Source organism: Malaclemys terrapin, chromosome 1 (genome assembly GCF_027887155.1).
Source record: "Malaclemys terrapin pileata isolate rMalTer1 chromosome 1, rMalTer1.hap1, whole genome shotgun sequence".
In the NCBI taxonomy this organism is placed as follows: domain Eukaryota; kingdom Metazoa; phylum Chordata; order Testudines; family Emydidae; genus Malaclemys; species Malaclemys terrapin.
In genome coordinates, this window is record NC_071505.1 from 48167009 (window position 1) to 48186254 (window position 19246).

The 19246-nt window shown below is 39.9% G+C and overlaps 1 protein-coding gene across 1 annotated transcript in view; it reads right to left on the reverse strand.

Moving 5' to 3' along the window:
• Positions 1–3763: 3763 nt before the first annotated feature.
• The window catches only part of MDFIC (MyoD family inhibitor domain containing), a 115646-nt gene continuing 100163 nt past the window's right edge, over positions 3764–19246 (reverse strand). Inside the window, exon 5 of the mRNA XM_054023800.1 lies at positions 3764–4730. Coding sequence (XP_053879775.1) covers positions 4666–4730 — 65 coding nt within the window. The 3' untranslated portion in view covers positions 3764–4665. The remainder of the gene's footprint in view (positions 4731–19246) is intronic.

The window sequence follows — 19246 nt, forward strand, 5'->3', positions numbered from 1 at the left end:
ACTTTGAACTTTAGGGTTCAAATGTAGGGGCCTGCATGAAAACTTTTAAGCTTAACTACCAGCTTAGCTCTGGTTCCGCTGCCACCATTTCAATGAGCTTCTTAACCCTTTACAGGGAAAAGGATTTTGGAGTCTCTGGCCAGGAGGGATTTTATTGTACTGTACACAGGACAGCTGTTACCCTTCCCTTTATAGTTATGACATGCCCCTTATGTCTTGAAGTAGAATCCTCCAAATAAGAAACAGTCTTTATGGAAAAATGTTAGGTATTATCCATTAGATCCCTGAAATTATGAAATAAGAAAATAGAGCATCTCAAACATATATGACGTTTTATATTTTCATTCTATTAGCTTTGGTTCTGTAGGAGAAAAAGTAAGTTGAAGAAGAAGATATCTGTAAATGTTGAGTGAAAACTTGCCTGTGATTGGAATCAGGCAACTAAGAAAATATTTCAAAATCACTGTAGCAAATGATTATTGATCCTTTCTAGGAACTTGAAATTATAGATAAATATAGAGCATAATCCCGCAACAGTTAAAGATATGAGTAGTTGACGTCAATAGAACTACACCTATGAATAAGGGCTGTTTGTATGATTAAGGGTTGCAGGAATAAGCCCAGACATTTTCATTGAAACCTCTGTGAGTTCTGATAAAATTTGCATTTTTTAATACTTGTTAGTGTATTTGCTCATTATGTGGGCAGTGTAAGACTTTTTATGTCCTTAATTATTCCTTTCCTTGCTTTCAATTGTTTAGATTTTGTTGATGCCATCAGTAACTAGAATGGATAGGTTACCAGACTATTACAGTGAAGGACTAAGTAAACTAATAATGACACCCACTGACCCTGACCTCATTTGATGCATGTCTGACAAGACACACATGTGCCCTTGGTATGCCGTACATACAGCCACAGTGCAACCTATCTTCACCCCAAAGGTTGGTAAGAAGAACTACAAAGCAAATGCAAATTTTCAGATTAGAAGCTAGTGTACGTCTCTCTCATAATCAAAGCATGACCCTCCAGGCTATAGTGTTTCCTAGCTAAGTTACTGGCCCTCTCTGTTACTCCTTCTGAAAAATGTTGTTACTCATGCTTTTCCTTTTTCTAGTGTTTTCCATCTGTAGATCTCAAAAGTGTGTAGATTTCCTTATCTTAAATTCACCACTGACCTAATTAACTACAAAAATTTGAATCAATTTGTATGACATGCTGTGACCTAGTATATAAGAGGCTGGCCTATGTACAGTTTTGTAAGTCACTTAAACTCCCTAGACCTGGTTTTCCGGTCTGTTCTGGCATCAGAGAGTGGGCTTAACTGGCACCCCTTATGTAAGAAGAATTCCCAGGTAGTGTAGAGTCAGTGGAATGGTATAGAACATGTTTCTGAGATGTTACGCTGGATGAACCCAGTGTGCAGAGAATCTCTATTGTAAATACTGCATAAAATTCATAGGTAGAAATATATTCAAGATGATTTTGAAAATTGGACTGAATATGGATTAGTCCAGATATTTGCGCAAACATAACACTAGCAAAGAAGGGTCTAGAAGCAGATCAAGGGGTGAGGACTGGGAGGCAACAGGGAACAACCTATGAACCTATGAATCAGCTATAGAAGGCCATCCAATGTTCTCTTCAGAAACTGCTCCCAATTGTGTTATTTCTATGTTGCCATCTAGAGTTGACTAAAGGAAAACAAGTGATTTCGCCTATTTATTTAATGTTTTACAACTCTAGGACTATGGGATCCAACACTATGAATTTCTATGGACCTGGGAGTCTGACATCTTTTCTTAAAACAGGATTATTTTAAAGTTATGTAGTAGTTTTAACATTTTGGGTTATGTTTCAAAAGTTATTCACCTTTATTATATCTGTGACTGGCATTTGCATGGCAGATAATGGCCCTATTCGGGCCTTGTTAACATTACAAGAAGAATGTTTTCAAATTAAGAAACTGTTCTTGAATAATTTCTTGACTGTTCAGGATCATGCCCTACACTTACTTAACAGGGGTGCTGGAATAATTTGGATAGTGGGCGTGCTGAGAGCCATTAACCAAACTGTAAACCCTGTACGTAGTGGAATCCACTCAAGCCAGGGGGTGTGGCAGCACGCCCAGCACCTCTAGTTCCAGCACCTACATTACTTAGTTTCAAGTTCCTAAAAAGGATCCATCATAACAATCTACAATATTGATTTTCACTTATTTACCTGATTCCAGTTACTAACTGGTTGGCCAAATTCTCCGTGGGTGCAAATTAACATTGCTCCATTGATTTCAGTGGAACTATGCTTATTCATTCTAGCCAAGAATCTGCCCATTATATCTGGATTGCACTGTGTAAATTTTACTCACCTTTGCATTGCCATCAAGGCAATTTGTCGTATTTTCTCCAAAAGAGACTCAATCTGTTTATGAGATTCATAAGGCTTCATTGTTTTCATGGATTCTGTGACTTACATTGCTTTTTAAAAAGTTATACATGAATTTTGTATGTGGGTTGGTAGACAAGATAAGAACTGCACAGATTTCACAGAGAATGAGAGCTGGTAAAAATGGGAACATTTTTCTGAAAAAAATGTTCCCTTGTGATCAAAAATTTTCAAAATTCAAAATATTTTTAGTCAACTATATTGAGAATACTGAGAATTATCTTGGATTTGCAGAGGTTAGTCAGCAACTGGTACATTCAAATCTGTCCACCAATACACAGCTCAAGCAAATTTTTCAGTTAGTTGCACTAAAACAGGAAACTTATGCCCATAATCTTGACACTTTTTCTCCATTTTTGTTAAAAAGTGCCATAATAAAACACAAGCTCTAATGTCTGGTGGAAATGCATAAATAATTACAGAACACTGCATTGTTTCTGTGGACAATTCTCACAACAGTAAAAACTACTTATTCGTTATTTGTAGATATAGAGTAACAGTTTCAAAAGCTCAGGCTGCTAAGGGCAGGTCTACACTTAAAATGCTGCACTAGTGCAGCTGCGCCATTTTGGCGCTTCTGTAAAGCATCGGCATAGTTAATCCACCTCCACAAGAGGCAGTAGCTATGTGAGAAGCCCTCCCATCAACATAGTCCTGGGGGTTAGGTCAGTACAACTGCATTGCCAAGGGTGTGGATTTTTGACACTCTTAAACAATGTAGATATACAGATGTAAGTTTATAGTGTAGACTGGGCCTATGTCACTTAAGTCTCATTTTCAAAGGTGACCTAGGCACTTAGGAGCTTAAGACCATGGGGTCTGAACAATAACTGGGGGTTTAAAACAATAGACTAAAGTCAGCTTTGAAAATGAGATATAGGCTCCTAAGTCACTTAGGGGGACTACTGAACACTACCCTAAGACAAAATACTGAGATAAATTTAATGAATAATTACCAATATGATGTCAAAGACAAATAATGCTGGGCAAATGACATGATGTCTTTAAGAACTACTAAGTTGATGTAACTTTTTGGTGAGCAATCCTATTTACATGTTTTACAACTTTGATCATCACGACAACATAATGTTGGATCCTCAAAAGGACAAATTGCTGCACTTTTTATTTTTAATATAGAAGAAGCTTAAAACATGAGGGGTGAGACGTAATGCAACACAGAAAGCAGAGTAATCAGTTAGAAATTTACCAATCTTATCTCACAAATATATGATATTTATTAATTCATTAGTATATGTTATGCATACAAAGCTTTTGATAAGTTGTTTCCCTCCTACAGTAGTTCTTTGTTCCTCAACACACAACTATCATTTTAAAAGATCTGAAATCATAATTTTTATAGGTTCTAGTCTCCTATATTTATTTTAAAATAATATACACCTCTATGCTGATATAACCCCGATATAACGCTGTCCTCGGGAGCCAAAAATATCTTACCACGTTATAGGTGAAACCGTGTTATATCGAACTTGCTTTGATCTGCCGGAGTGCGCAGCCCCGCCCCCCCCGGAGCACTGCTTTACCGCGTTATGTCCGAATTTGTGTTATATCGGGTCGCGTTGTATCGGGGTAGAGGTGTATAATATTGTAAATTCAGCAAATCTGTCTGTCTCACAAAGGAGCAAATTGTTCCTTTTGAAACATGCAAACAACTCCTTGCTGACACTATTGGAGGCTTTGCACAAGTAACTGAGGGCAGAATTTTGCCCACAATGATATTTTGATTTCTTTGAAAAAAAAACAACAGTGGTCCCTGGCACACAGAATATATGCGCAAAGGGTAAGATTATCCCCACCACTATGGCCTTTTTATGCTGCTGTGAGAGCATAAAAGAGCCAGTAGCACCCTGGATTTGTCCAGGGGAGAACTTCCTCCGGTACGGGCTTTATCCAAGGCAACTTTCATGGCTCTCTGTGCCTGTACCACAAATTCTGGCACAAGAGGCTGGTCTGCGGATGGGAGGGATGCATCAGGAAAGGGGAAAGCTTCAGCACAGCAGGGATTCCATAGGCAGCTGGCGACCGGTTGCTGGCAGTCAAAGTTATTTTGAGGGTCACATCAGCTCTGACGGTGGCTTAGATTAGAATCAGGAGATTAGCTGAGCTTCCCCTCATGCTGGGTTGACAGTTTTGTGCTTCTAGACATACCTCACAAAATCTCATCCAAAATGTCTACTCATAAATAATTTGAAGCCGCAATAGTCAACCACGGTCTCTTACATAGTATGGGGCTTTCTTCCAAACTTTCACAATGATGTGGTAGTGCCCTAAAGAAAAATAAGAATTTAAAATAAAAACTGAGTATCACAGTTAAGAGAGGCAGATAAGAGATCCACAGATTCATTTTTTTTGCGTCTCTGCGACACCATTCTATAGCTAAGTGCCACTGATTTAAAAGATGAAGGTGAGGTAGATTTTGCCCACCTTATTTTGAATCAAATATAATATGATCTTTACTAGGACTGTAAAATGGCTCTGTGCACACGTTTACGAGTCATGTTTCACCTACTTACGTCCAGATATTGCCTTCACAGAGTAATTACAGTTTATCACCTTAATAATACAACATCTGTGAAGCAGGTGGCATGAAAAATCAATTATTTGATGTATATTTATTTAAATGTTCCTTTATAAAGCACATATCGAAACCAAATCTATGCACAAATACAAGCAACTAAAATCAGATATCAAAAAACAGATAGCGCAGGCCAAAAGACCAGACACCTTCAACACCTTGCCCCAGATAACACCGATAAAACATTGCCACAATTAAAAGGCCTGAAAAAACAGGCAAGTCTTGTGCTTCTTAAACTTTGTTTCTACTATGAAAAGTGGCCATGACTCTGTAAAAATAGCAGTTTTATTCCATGGAGCTGTTCCTTTTCTGAGTTGTACCTGCTGACTTTAGTGACAAAAAGCTTTTACTGCTTTTTATGCAGAGGACCTGCAGAATGAACACAGCTACGAGAGAAAGATAGATTCTATTCCTCCTTGTTCATCTTCAACGGAATTCTTTAAAATTCCAATCACCTATGCTTGCGTATAACAACCATCATCTTGGTAGTCAGGGAAGATTGAACCCAGAAGTTCCATAGCATGAACTTAAGCTAATGGGCTAAGACTGCAATCACGGATATATGTTTGGAGGATTGTGGCATTATCCCCTGCTTGTACTGTTTGTAGCAAACCCATATCTTTCGTGGATCAGGCACAGAAGGGAACACGTAACACACATTGAACAGTAGTTATATATGCAAACTAATTGATTGCAATGGGATTTCACTAGGAATTCTCATTGGCTATTTCCAGCCAGAATCCTGAGTGGTGCCAAGTGGCCAGAATGACTCCAGCCCATCAGTTTATTTGCAACCTTGGAACAGGGCTTGGACTCAGGCTTCACCATGAAGTCACACCAGGACAGTCCTTATGGTAAAGTAGAGCAGGCTCAGGATCTCCTTTGGGAATATGTTCTAGAGTAAATCTGGTTAACCTGTAGAAGTTCGGCATAGTCTTGTTTCTCTGCTAATGCTGACTGCCAGGTCAGCCACAATCCTCAGGCTCCCCCCCTACCTCAAACAGCCCAAACTAAAGCTGTCCCCTAATGCTGCCTCACTAGGAATCTACACTGTAAGATTTCCAGGTGGAACTGAAGATTCCTTAGGCCTTAGCCTATAAATTCTTAGTTTGGGTCTGGCTGCCTGGGAGATTGCTTTGCTCCCCATTTGATGCTGTCACAGTTCAGTTCAGTCAAAATGCTTGATACGGAGGTCCCCCAATACAAAAAAGAGGTAGCTGCTGGTGGGCATTTTCCATAAGAGACCCTCCACTTTGGAACTTGCTCCTTTGTCTGCCACAGCCTGGATGTGTTAACCTTCTGGTTATGTTGCAAAGCCCATCGTTTTCCCCAGGTTTTTTGGGAAGGGATTGGGCTTGGGCTGGAGGGATCTGTTATGTTTTCTATGGGCTGGTTTGTTTTATTTATACTATATTTGCTCATGGATGTTTATCTGTTCTTCGAAGTGGAAGAAGCGATTCATGGTATTAGATTGCATGATTGATATCGTTACTGCTACTTTGTCTAAAAAGCACCCAGAGCACCTATTGAGGTGGGCACCTATTGAGACTTCTAGCAATCAAAAATAAATTAAATATTAATTTCTAAAAAGACACACACCCACGCACCCACCCATACAAAGAGATGCAATTTGTTGTGCCTCTTATAAAATCATCTAATAGCATTTCATTTTAAAAATTGGCTTTAATTGATTTTCATATTTCAAGCTTCATCCAAAAGGATCTATTTTTATTGTATTGCTTTGGCTTCGACTTTATTGTTTCATTCAACGCTAGTCTATTGAGATCTCTTTATACATGGTATTTTCTTCTTAGCCATATTTTATTGAAATGTCAACTAGTACTGGAGTTCTTCTTTCCATGGATTTTTGAAACTTAGAGATATCTTGGTTCTTACATGATACTTTAATAATGTTGCCAATCCTCTGATAAGTTGTTCACATCAGATATTTAGCCCCAATACCTAATGCTTGAGAATCCACATTGATTCTCTTCACGTTCTGCCTCTGCATTCCAAGATTTATGAATATTAAGTTGTGCTTGCCCCAAAGCAAAAGTATACTCGCTAAGATATTTGCTGAGATCAGGAGTCTCTATGCCCCATTTTTAAAACAAAGGCATTAATAAAAAAGCACTATAAAATGTACAACATTCAAAAAATAAGGAAAACAGGAATTCAGTATTTTTTAATAAAGTGTGGGGGGGAAATCAGTTCAAAGCACCCTATTCAGAGCTACCCTGAATAATGCAAGAGCAACATTTATGAGACTGGTACAGAATTATCTCTGCTAAGAAATGTGAGTAAATCCTTGAGCTCTACAGCTATGACCCTTGCTTTTAAAACCATGGTCGTCTACCGTAAAAAGGCATCCTTCGCTATCATTTTAACCCTTTCAGACACCAGGGGAATAACAATATATGGTTGCATCTAATAACATGGAACTCTTATATAACATGTTGCTTAAGGCCTTTAAGAAAGGAGCACTAAGTTCTCCTCCTCTTAACCATCCAGCAAGGAGACAAAATAGCCAATAGTCCTTGTTTTCACACCAGTGTTGGAAAACTCTCCAAACTAGATTGTATACATATTTCTGCAAACTTGATAGCAATACCTCCTACGTAGAGCATTTGAAGAAACAGTGAAGGACAGTAATTATTGTGTCTTATCCATCCCTATGTCAGAACCATAGTCTACATTATGTGTAATCTGGGGACACTTGTGACCAGTCCCTGAAAACAAATGGCATAATGAAAGTGAGAAGTTACGTGACCTAGCCACAAGTTTGGCATATCAGGGCCAATTAAATGAAATTAGATTTACTCCTTCTCTCTCTCTCTCTTTTTTTTTTTTTTTTGGTCTACTTTCTTCTTAACCATGAGGGAAAAGTACAGAAAATACATAGTCATCTCAGAACATGTAAGAACATTAAGGCATGCTAATCAGACATGGTTCCACTCAGGACATTGAGCCCATGTATCTAAATTTTACCTTGGTTCATATTTACTTCTTAGTCCACTAAATCTCAATTATACCTCAGTACAAGTTACTAACTGCAAAATATGCTTGTAACAGAAAAAAAAAAAAAAGCTGAGCTAGAACCTTGAAAATTCACAAGCCATGATCTATAGTCAAAATCTGTTTGAGCTACTTAGATTAGTAGGTAGGAGCAAAAAAGTTAAGTTAATCTCTTATTGAAATAAGTGCAAAACCTTTCAACGGAACAGAAATACACATACCTAGGGTGTGTCTTCACTACCGGCCAGATTGGCGGGCAGCGATCGATCCAGCGGGGATCGATTTATCGCGTCTAGTCTAGACGTGATAAATCAATCTCCGAGCGCTCTCCTGTCGATTCCTGTACTCCAGCTCGATGAGAGGTGCAGGCAGAGTCGACGGGGGAGCGGCAGCAGTCGACTCACCGTAGTGAAGACACCGCGGTAAGCAGATCTAAGTACGTCGACTTCAGCTATGTTATTCACGTAGCTGAAGTTACGTAACTTAGATCGACCTCCCCCCCCCTCCCAAGTGTAGACCAGGCCAAAGTTTCAGTACTAAATTCACCCGTGGGGTTGCCAGTACAGCTTCAAAGTTTTAAATACATGTACATACACAATTTAAAAAATTAAAAGTAATAGTATACTGGTAACAGATTTTTTTCCCAGAATGAATACCTTTCTCAAGATCCTTTCCAAAAGCACTCACTATCTCTGGAGATTTGGCCCATTCTGATTTGATTGTGGAAATAAGCATTCTGTATTGCAAACAAGTTGCAAAAAAACCCCAATCAAATGCAGGAAAGAATATAAATAGCTGCTGGCAGAGTTAACAGTGGATTACAGGCTTACTAACAGGTGGAACACACACGTAATCACAAAAGCATTGCATTGAGACAAGTACAGAACCAAACCAATACTAATCATTTATGGAGACATATATTAAGATATTCAAGGTTCAATTTCTAAACTGTGACTGCATAACATGACTTCTGCCCCTCTGTTTGTAATTACATCACTTTCAGTTATATGTATTAAATGGTCCCCAAGCTGCTCTTTAGAAAATAATAAATTGCTTAATTTTAAAAGCAGCCCCATATGGTTAAGATAATTCAAGAGATACAATTGAGTAATATAATTCATAATTTTTTATTTAAACCTTCATATTAAACTAAAAATAGAGATCTACAGTGTTTATTACAGTAAATATTCTTATAAAAATAACAGCATATGAGGAATTCCCAGCAGGCTCTGCATAAGCCGTCAGTGAAATATCTCATTGTAATTATTTTTCAGCAGTTTCCTCCTACTGTGATGCACATTGTTATTATATATACTCCAGAACACTGTGCAACAAAACAAGATGTTGGTACTTCTCAGTCTTCTGAATGAAGGAGTTTCAATGTAACTTTTATTAGCTTATAATTAAATGGTGGGGAGGCAGAGAGGGAAGTACATATTGAAAACCCAGCTCCATCCACAGGAAGCTGGTGGAATCCACAAACCTTTTTTCCTACATGTACAGCGGCTTCATTGAATATTGGCATGATAGCTGATCCAAGTGATGTTTCAGCACAGTGGCCTTCTTCCTAAGTGGCAGAATGAGGAAAACGCTTTGGGTTGTCCCACACTACATTAGGCTACTCCAAATAAACTGAGGATGAAATACTGAGGCATTACATGGATTGCCTGATAGTATTGTGGGCCACATTTTCTTTAACCTGCAGCTGGTCAGGAGATTGTAATCTCTTTTTAAAAGATACCAGATGTGGGTCTCCTCACAGTTAGCCATGCTTTTATCACCCTCCAGGCTGGATTACTTCAGAGTGCCCTGGATGATGGTGTACAGTACAAAGAAAGACTGTCTTGTCCTGACAGTCCTCCAGCTGGTATCTCTCAGGGGCTAGCAGAAGACAACCCTTAACTTTCAAATTTATTTCCCCCACCCTCTTTGTCCAACAGAGTGTGTGTGGTGACCAACTGGCCTCTGGTTTTATTCATACTCTTTCATTTGTTTGGAGAAGCAGTTTTGTTGCGTTTGCTAATTTATAAAGGTTTGTTTACCTGACACCTTGTTATTCATATTACTGTATTATTTGTATTGCAATAGCACCTAGGGATCCTGATGATCGACCAGGAGCCCATTGCGCTAGGTGCTGTACAAACTCAGAAGAAAAAGGCAGCCCTTTCCCCAAGGAGTTTGCAATATACGTTATGCTGTGTTTTCTATTATGACCATTGTAAATGCAACTAGAGGCTGGGATATGTATCTTATACATGGAAAAAATGAAAGATACACCAGTCTGAATAGTCAAAAGTGAACTTTACCTGCCTCCAGACCAAAAGCTACATTTTGCTCCAGAATAGCAATCTAACATGAGAAAAACAAGTGGAACATAATTTGAAAATAATCACTTAGAATTGGTTTCTGCCACCCTTACTTCGTTGTACCTTATTCCTTGAGTAGTTTCACTGAAATGAATGGGACTACTTAAGAAGTATAGGTACTACGCATTGTGAGTAACGGTGGCAGAATCTAGTCTTCAGTTTGAACAGGCTGCCTTTGAGAAATGGACCTTTGCCAATATAAAAGGAGCCTTCTGAATCTCAAAGATCTATAAGAACAACTAACAGTCACTGCATGCTAACTCTGAAATATAATACAAGTGCTAAGGAAGAGTGAATATTACTGATATCAGTAAACTAATTTTCTCATTATCCGTGATATAAATAGACCCTAAATGAATTACTGATGTAGTAGAACCACTTTTGTAAGGTGTAGGTGGGGGAGGGGGAAACCCTAAGGCACTTCAAAAATTATAGTGGTTTTTATTTTGTACTATCAAGGAAAGAAGGAATAAAACACTGGAGGAAATATATTCATTAACGTCCCTTGAGAAAATATATTAATTATCAACAAAGGCTCAGCCAAAACGCTAAGACAACTTATGTAGTGCATCAGACAAAATATGCCAACTAATCAAAACTCAAGACAGACAAGATTAGGCTTGTGCAGATTGTCTCCCTGACATGCAGCGTTCTAGACAAGCAAAGCGAACATGCTACCAGACAAGCAAGTGAACATATTACACAAGGACCTAAGAAAACTACAAAATGATCAAAGACGTCTTCAATATCATAATTTAAAAATATAATGGGAAGGTAGACAGGATGATATAAAGAAACAGATCTCTTTGATATGCAAGTCAAGAGTGAAAAAATGACAGGCTCATAGAATTTTCAGATAAGGATTTAAGATTGTCGTGCTTTCCACAAGAGCAGCCTAGGAAGTGAACATGAAATGCCCAGCTTTTAAAATGAGATTAGTATACTTTTGACAAACTATATTATTCCAATATTGTAAAATTCAGCCAGTGCCAGAAAGGAAGGTATCACAGAACTCAGTGATGTAACATCTAATTAAATACAAAGCTAGAGAGAGCAATGCAGTTAAAGGAAGAGTCAGAGTGAGTGTCTGCCCTCACTGCATGAATTGCAGAGAAACCCTGCTGTGAAATAATAGGACCAGGCTCTGCTGATTTCCCCACCAGCCCTCCAGAAAGAAGGAAGCTGCAAAAAAAAGTAGGGGCTTTTGGCAGGTCTGTGCTGAGGAGTCATTACTCAGTTTAACTGGAAATGGAGCATCACTATCCCAAAGGCAAGAGTGCTTTCAGAAACACAGGCTGCAGCACTAAATACACATTGGAAGACTGGCTGCAGGAAACCTCTTGTAACATTAAGATTTCAGCTGCAGGAAGCCCTATATTTTTATTTGTTTTAAAGCTGGCTGTGAGAAGTCATTTATTCTTTGCCAGACATTGGTCATGTGAGGAACTGCTTTAGCCTACTGCAGCTGGAAAAAGAAGGAAGGCAGCAACTCTGCAAAGAAGACACTGGACAATCATGTGCAGCAGCCAAAACATTTGGAAAATGGGGTGAGAGAGCAAAAAAGATTAACAATACAAATAAGATAATCAGACAACCAAACATCCACTGGGAAACGACAGGAAGAGTGAGATTTATAAACCCTTTGTTGGCATGCTCACTGCTTCTTGTTTGGCGTGGATCATTGGTGCTTTAGAGGTACAATACACAGATAATTCTATATCTAATGTATCTAAACTATGTGCAAGAAGGGGCTCCCTAAGGCCCTGGCTAAAATTGTCAGTAAAATCAAAGAAGGTTTGGGATGATCTCCTGTTTCTGATAGTGTTCACCCTGCTTGGATACAGCTATGTCACTCCTGCCAGAGGTGAAAATATTCATAGGGTTCTAACAATATCTCTGAAGAGCAAATCTTTACCGTAGGAACCAGGGCTGGCTCTAGGAATTTGGCCGCCGCAAGCAGCCAAACAAAAACAAACAAACAAACAAAAAAAGCCGTGATCGCGATCTACGGCGGCAATTCGGCGGAAGGTCCTTCGCTCCAAGCAGGAGTGAGGGACCGTCCGCCGAATTACCGCCAAACAGCTGGACGTGCCACCTCTCTCCGGAGTTGCCGCCCCAAGCACCTGCTTGGTAAGCTGGTGCCTAGAGCTGGCCCTGGTAGGAACTGACAAATGACATCAAAGGGCAGGTATACTTAAAAACTTTGCAGAAGGATTGCACAGTTCCCTGGTCCATCATGTTGACAAGCACCTTCTCTCCCAGTACATGAGAGTTAGAACAGGTTAGTGAGGAGATTTTTTTGCAAAAGCCTCTTTTTAAAACAAACACTTTGATAGCTCATCTCTTGGGACTTAACCCCCATTGACTTCAATGGGCATTGACTCAGGCCCTATATATGTAAGCATGTCAAGAGACAAAAGGAAGATAAAAGGCAAACACATTTATTGAAAGAAAAAAACAAACACCCTAACATATCTAAATGGGGGTTGGGGGTGGAGGAGAAATTTCAGCACTTCTGAGGATATGGCAAATGGAGAGAAGGAAAACAAGGGAATTTACAAATTTGGTCAAGAGTGAAATTTTACTCTTTCTGCCAGTGAACGAGTATTTTTATTTTATTTTTGTTTGTTTTGGTTTTCGTTTGTCTGAAAAACCTGTCATTGAATAAATCATGAATGTTCATGAATGTCACCAGTTTTAAACATAGCCATTCCCAGAGAGAAATAATACCCTTTTGACCTCCAAAACTTGACTTTGTTTGTTTGTTTGGAGGCAGTTGCTCAAAAGTGCAAAACAACAAAACCAAAAATTGATTGAATGTCTCGCTCTTTGCGTACTGCTCAAAAATGTGTTTTTTTTTTTTCACCTGGTTGGCTGGTGGTGTGAATGTTTTTTGCACAGCTCTGTAAGATTCCCCCTGCACTAGGAATAGAACAACAAGTTACGAAAATGGTAAGAGGAGTGCCTGGGGAAGAAAGCACTGCACAGAACATTATAAAGATCAGAGGGAGCCCAGAAGCGGAACTAGAAAAATCTGTTCACAGTGTGCACCACTATGTAGAAATTCCCAGAAAACTCAAATACCACTATTGTCATTTTCAAACCAAGAAAGCTAAAAAAGGTGACAAAAGGGACCTGAGAAAGTACAGATTGTAAGTAGTATGGAAAGATTTTATCATGACATTTTGACATCAAACAACAGAAATAATAGATTTCAAGTCCAATCAAGAGAATAATCTGTCCCTGAATCTAAATTCTCTATAATAGACCATCTCTATATATGATGAACAAAGCTGCTAAATATGCACATGTAATCTATCCACTGTGTATGGAACTCATTGACTGTAAGAGAGCTTTTGATTTAAATAAAAATAGATTTGTTATGAGCCAAGGCACATACAAAAAAAAAAAAAAAAAAAAAGAGTTATATCCAGCCTTTGAGAAATAAACATGAAAATGAGACTTCCACATACACTTAGACAAGTAAAGGGAATAATTGCCAAAACAAAGAATGAGAGACAAGACAGAGCCATCTCTTTTGAAAGTATTCAGCATCTATATAGACAATAAATACTGAACTTGAACTATTTCAGTGCTGCATATCTTGCCAATTGACAACATAAAGGAAATATAAGAATTGATAGAATATCTAATATGTGAGAGCCAAGAGAACTGAAAACTTAATCTGAGAAAAATGAATCTTATGCTCACAAAACGTAGCAGAAAATAGCAACATCACAAAACAAATATACCTGAAAATGGACAGAAACTAGAAGACATCAAGGACCAGGCTTAATGAGTTTGAAAATCATTCTAAAAGTACGAGCGCCATAGACACCCAACGAGGTCCTGTTCCTGCTGCATAGCAGTCATTGAGCAAAATTCTGAGCTCAATTACACCAGTGTAAATCAAAGTTGGTGGGCTGATGCTCTAGGTTTTGTGTAGCCAGGTGCAGAATTTGTTCCACTGACTTCAGTGGGGATGGGATCAGGTCCTAACATTTGTTCTGAAGTAAAATGAAGAGTTTCAAAGTTTGGTGCTTTTCTTAAAGACCCAGCTGCTGAAATCAAGAGTTTTCAGGAGAATCTCAGCTTTTTCTTTCCCTTTTTTTGTTTTTTTAAGTAAGTTCTAGCCCCCTTGGTTGAAGGGAAAATCTTGAAAATGTGAAAGCGAGTGTTATGTGGCAAATACCAATGGATCACTCTGGCATTCAAAGTTCAGATAGCTGTAGTAAAACCTTCTAGATTATGTTTTCAATTATCTCTGTGACTGACAATATTCCGAGATCTAATAATGTGTAAAGATGCAGGCCTACATGTATTTTCATTGTTATATGTCTGGACCCCAAGTGGAAGCCTAGCTGGTGGTATTCCACTGTGAGATTTAGCTTGGGAAAAGGAAACTGGGCTACATTTAGGACTGGAATTACATTGTCCCTGGGACAGATGATATGGTTTACATTTGTTGCATTGTTTGGGAGCTGCACGTCAGCATAGATTTGACTCTTTCCCCAATGCTTTGGCTTCTGAGCTATCACAGTAGGAGAGATATGTGGGCCTTCCACATGCTCACTTCTGAGTTTCCCTGGGTGCATTAGCTCTTCTTCCATTAATTTTCTAATGTGGAACGGGATTTCCTCTGTGTGACAAAACCACAGGGTGAACTCTGTTATCTGTGTAATTCAATTTGATGTCCTTTGAGTTTTCCAGTGCTCTGGAATAGGGCAGCATGCATTTGGAGTAGCTGATTCAACTTGTCAGACAGCACACTGTGTAACATGTGTATCAGTCCTAATTCAGCTGTGGAAGAATAGGGTGTCTCTCTTGTCAGTCACTCTGTATATTGGGCTATTCACAAGAGCACTGCAGAAAAAGATGTCAACTGTGAATACTCTAGACAAGGATATTTATTCTGATGTATTAAAAAGGGCTCATGTGAACCCTGGTACAAATATTAAAACTTCCAATCAAGAAACAATGTTCTTTATGCAAATGACTTAAGGGGCTATGGACGTCTGTAAGGATAATTCATAATTCAGGAGTGGTCCAGGATTCCTCCCTAACATTGAACACCTAGGAATAATGATTTCAACCATCTCCAGATGCTAAAGAAACTCCATCACATCCTGAGAGTCAATGACCGGGCCTCAGATGGCTGAGAGTCTTGGATAGTCATCATGCTGTGGTTAGCAAGATCTAAACGGCTTTAGAATTGATTCTTCTTGCTGATGTGACTTGGGGGAGGAAAGTAGGAGGCAGGAGGTAGCAGCTGGAGGACCAAGCAGAGGAAAGACACTAGCAATACAATTTGCATCCCACCAAATGCAGAAACCTCCTATCTTATGGTGCATAATAAGCAATTGGCACCCTGTTGTAGGCTTCCGCATGTGATGTTCAGAACCAGTTTAACAAAAGAGGAATATCTATAACAGAGCAAACACCTTCCTTTAATTATACTTGGATAACTAAATATATTATTATTACTAGCCACAACACACACAAAAACAGATGAGAAATCTAAAGAGAATCAAATATCTGGATGATGCCCTGGCATTCAGGATTTAGCTGAAAGATGTGTAGCCATTCAGGTGGGTAGGCAGATAGTTGGCCTAACTATACAGCTAAATACATCCACATACTTTTAAAAAAAATTATATAACTAATGTTTTATACAAGTTATATTAACGCATCCATTAATACGAATGTGATACATGCACAGATCACGCTTCTTGTCTATTTGGAAAATGCCTAGCACACCACTGATTCCTACTGAAAAGAAGAAAAATAAGCTCACCTGAGCAAAGAGTAAGACATCCTACATTTGTTCAAATCACATCCCATTTTGATGAATCTTCAAACACAGATGCAGAAAACACACTTTCTTTTTCTCATATGCCATTTTCAAAACGTTAAGGTCCTAGAGAATTACAGTTACATGTGTAGACAGCAAAGTGCCGCTCAGACACTCATATTATGCCTCATGTGTATCTGAGCTTAGAACTGGGCCCAACTAGTATAGTAACCCAAACAGTGCAGCCTGGTAGCACCTCATACATAATTAGTACTATATCAAGCATCTATGTATTACACTCACCATGGAGGACCACGGAGAAACAGAGGATATGCACTTCATATGCTAATTTCTATAAAAGGCTCAACAATGGATTGCACTATAAAAAGTCCTTATGCTTTCATGTAATGGAATGCCCTTTGTGTGCTAGAATCCTTGACGCGGTACTGATAGCCTAGTTGTATCACCCACAGTCAACAATATCTTTCCTTTCACCATACTGATTAAATGAGTGACATTTGCTATTGGGGAATCCCTCATGGAACAATAGGAGCTCATATGCACCTAGCCACACTACCAGTAATGACATGATTCTGAGGGAATCTGAAACCCTACCTCAACAAATTTATTTCTGTTTTTCAACCTATATTCAAAGCAATACTTTGGCATTGTAATGTGTTTCTTGACAGGGCTAGGGTAAATTCATCATGCTAAACTGAAATGTTTCTGGCAGATGTCTACTCTGCAACAATCAGACTGTGTGTACTATAATATGTGACAACCACAGTGCTACTTCTAGCTGTAAAATTACAAGTATAATACTTTATTAATGCTAAGTCTCAATGTAATTATGATATGCATTTTTTAATTAGGCAACTTTTTTTGCAAAAAAAATTTCTGTACTTTATTTATATATATGCAAAAGAGATTTGGTTTTAAAAGTAAATATTGAGGAAAAAATTACGATTACAAAGACACTAAAGAAGAATTTTTTATACTTACCAAAATTATTTTTCTCACTCAATTTACACCCCTGAGAAATTTGAAATAGATTTTTTTCTCCCCAATCCTTATCAAACTTTCTACTTCGCTACCTCTCACCGCTCATTTGTGACTGTTACTCTTGAATGACGGAATCCAGAAGCTGCTTTGGAAACAGACTGTGACTCAGAGGTTCTGAGTATTGGGCTCCTGATGCTTCAGGGAGGAAGTACACTGTGCTGAACCAGCAGCAGGAGCACCAGTCGATGGGTAACATACACTGTGCCAAGTCACAATCTGTTTCCCTCGCTGCTCCTGAGACAGTAAAACTCTGTGCTGCCCCTTGAGAGGATCAAATCATAAATCAAACAATCTAGCCCTAAATGAATATCTACACTGAGATATCTTAAATTTGAAATATTTAGAGAAGTCTGTGGATTTTGTCAATAAGAAAATTGACAAAAAAATGTAATGCTTTTAAAATTTTCCAAATAGCTTCTTGACTCCATCATTCAAGGGTAGCCATCTAGCCCCAAAGACTGTCCCACTACCCTTCCACCACCATATTCCCTGCTTCTTCCCATCCTGTGCTGCACCCTGAGGTATGAGTAGCTCACAAGAGATCAAGGGAGTGTCTTATATCCCTTTGCTCTTTTGCATAGGCACACAGGACTAGTGACCAGCTAGTCCCTAGTTCTGTTCTTTTACAATTTTTGAGTATATTTGTAAAGGTTGTGACTGAAGCCATGCTGACAGCTCCTGAGACTGAAATCCCAGTGACCCTCTCTCTAATACATCAGGCTGCATTTTGTCTTGTGAACTTTCAATAAACCCCTATAGCATGGATGAACTTTCACGTTTTATTTCACTGAGAGTGGACTATTTAGCCATTCCTCTTCTCCCCCTCACTCCCATTTTATTAACTTTTGTATATTAAGTAAATTCACTTTTTACCTATGATGTTTGTTTTACAGGTAGTTCATCTAATTTAGAGTATTTTCTCAGGAACTTCAATTTAGCATTGCCCTTGAAATTATCTTTTTATGTGTTTTACATTTTTGCAATAGAAATTAATCTTTATTTGCATTATTAGTCGAGAGCCATATCCTACTCCCATCCTATTTGATATTGAATTATTTGATATTGGTATTGAAAACATCTGCCTCTGTCCTGTTATCCCAGGGAGCCGCCTTAAAGACACATGTCTGTGTGTAGTGAGTCGGTGTGGCTCCCCTCCTGCCCGGAAGAGGGAGCCCACGTGCAGGCACCAGAGTGGGTGGGACCACCACCGCCTGTCCCCGCCCCCCGGAAGTCAAGGGGCGGGACAGGAAGTATAAAGGCCGGCCGCCAGAGCTCAGTCGGCGGCCAGCCACCGGAGGGAGCAGACGTGCGGCCGGGAGCTCCCGGCCAGGAGACCGTCGAAGACCGAGGCCTGGACCCTAGCTGGCCTGAGCTACCCCGGGCCCGCTACGAGGAGGAGCCGCCGGAGCCCGTTCACGCCCGCTACTGGGAGAATCCCTGGGAACCGCACCCCACTAACCCTGAGGGTGAGACTGGACCCGAACCCCTTCGCCCCTGCTGCTATCCAGAGGAGCCGCCTGAGGACCATTGGCCGGACTTCCCGGCAGAGCTACCAGACTTGCCGCCGAGCCCGGGCAGAGAGGAGCCCATGCAGGTGGACTGGCCCGATCCCGGCGCAACGAACGAGGTAGGCTTTGAGGGGGATCACGGAAGTAGCCCGGGGGTAGCCGACCCCGGTCCGGCTGTAACTGAGTGTGAGCCTATGTCAGTGTGTTGCGGTCTGGATACCCCACTGACCAGCAGCGGCAGCAACCGCTGTTAGGGCCCCGGGCTGGAACGCAGTGGAGTGGGTGGGCCTGCGTTCCCCCCTGCCACCCTCCGCACGGGTGGCAGGCTTCCCCCTCACCCAACGCTCGGCTACAGAAGCCTAGGCGTACCTTATTTGAACTATTTGCTCGCTCAGCCCCTGCAACAAGGGCCTGAGCCTAACTGTGTTTGCCCCGCCCTGATCCAGGGCCTGGGCTTTGAACTATT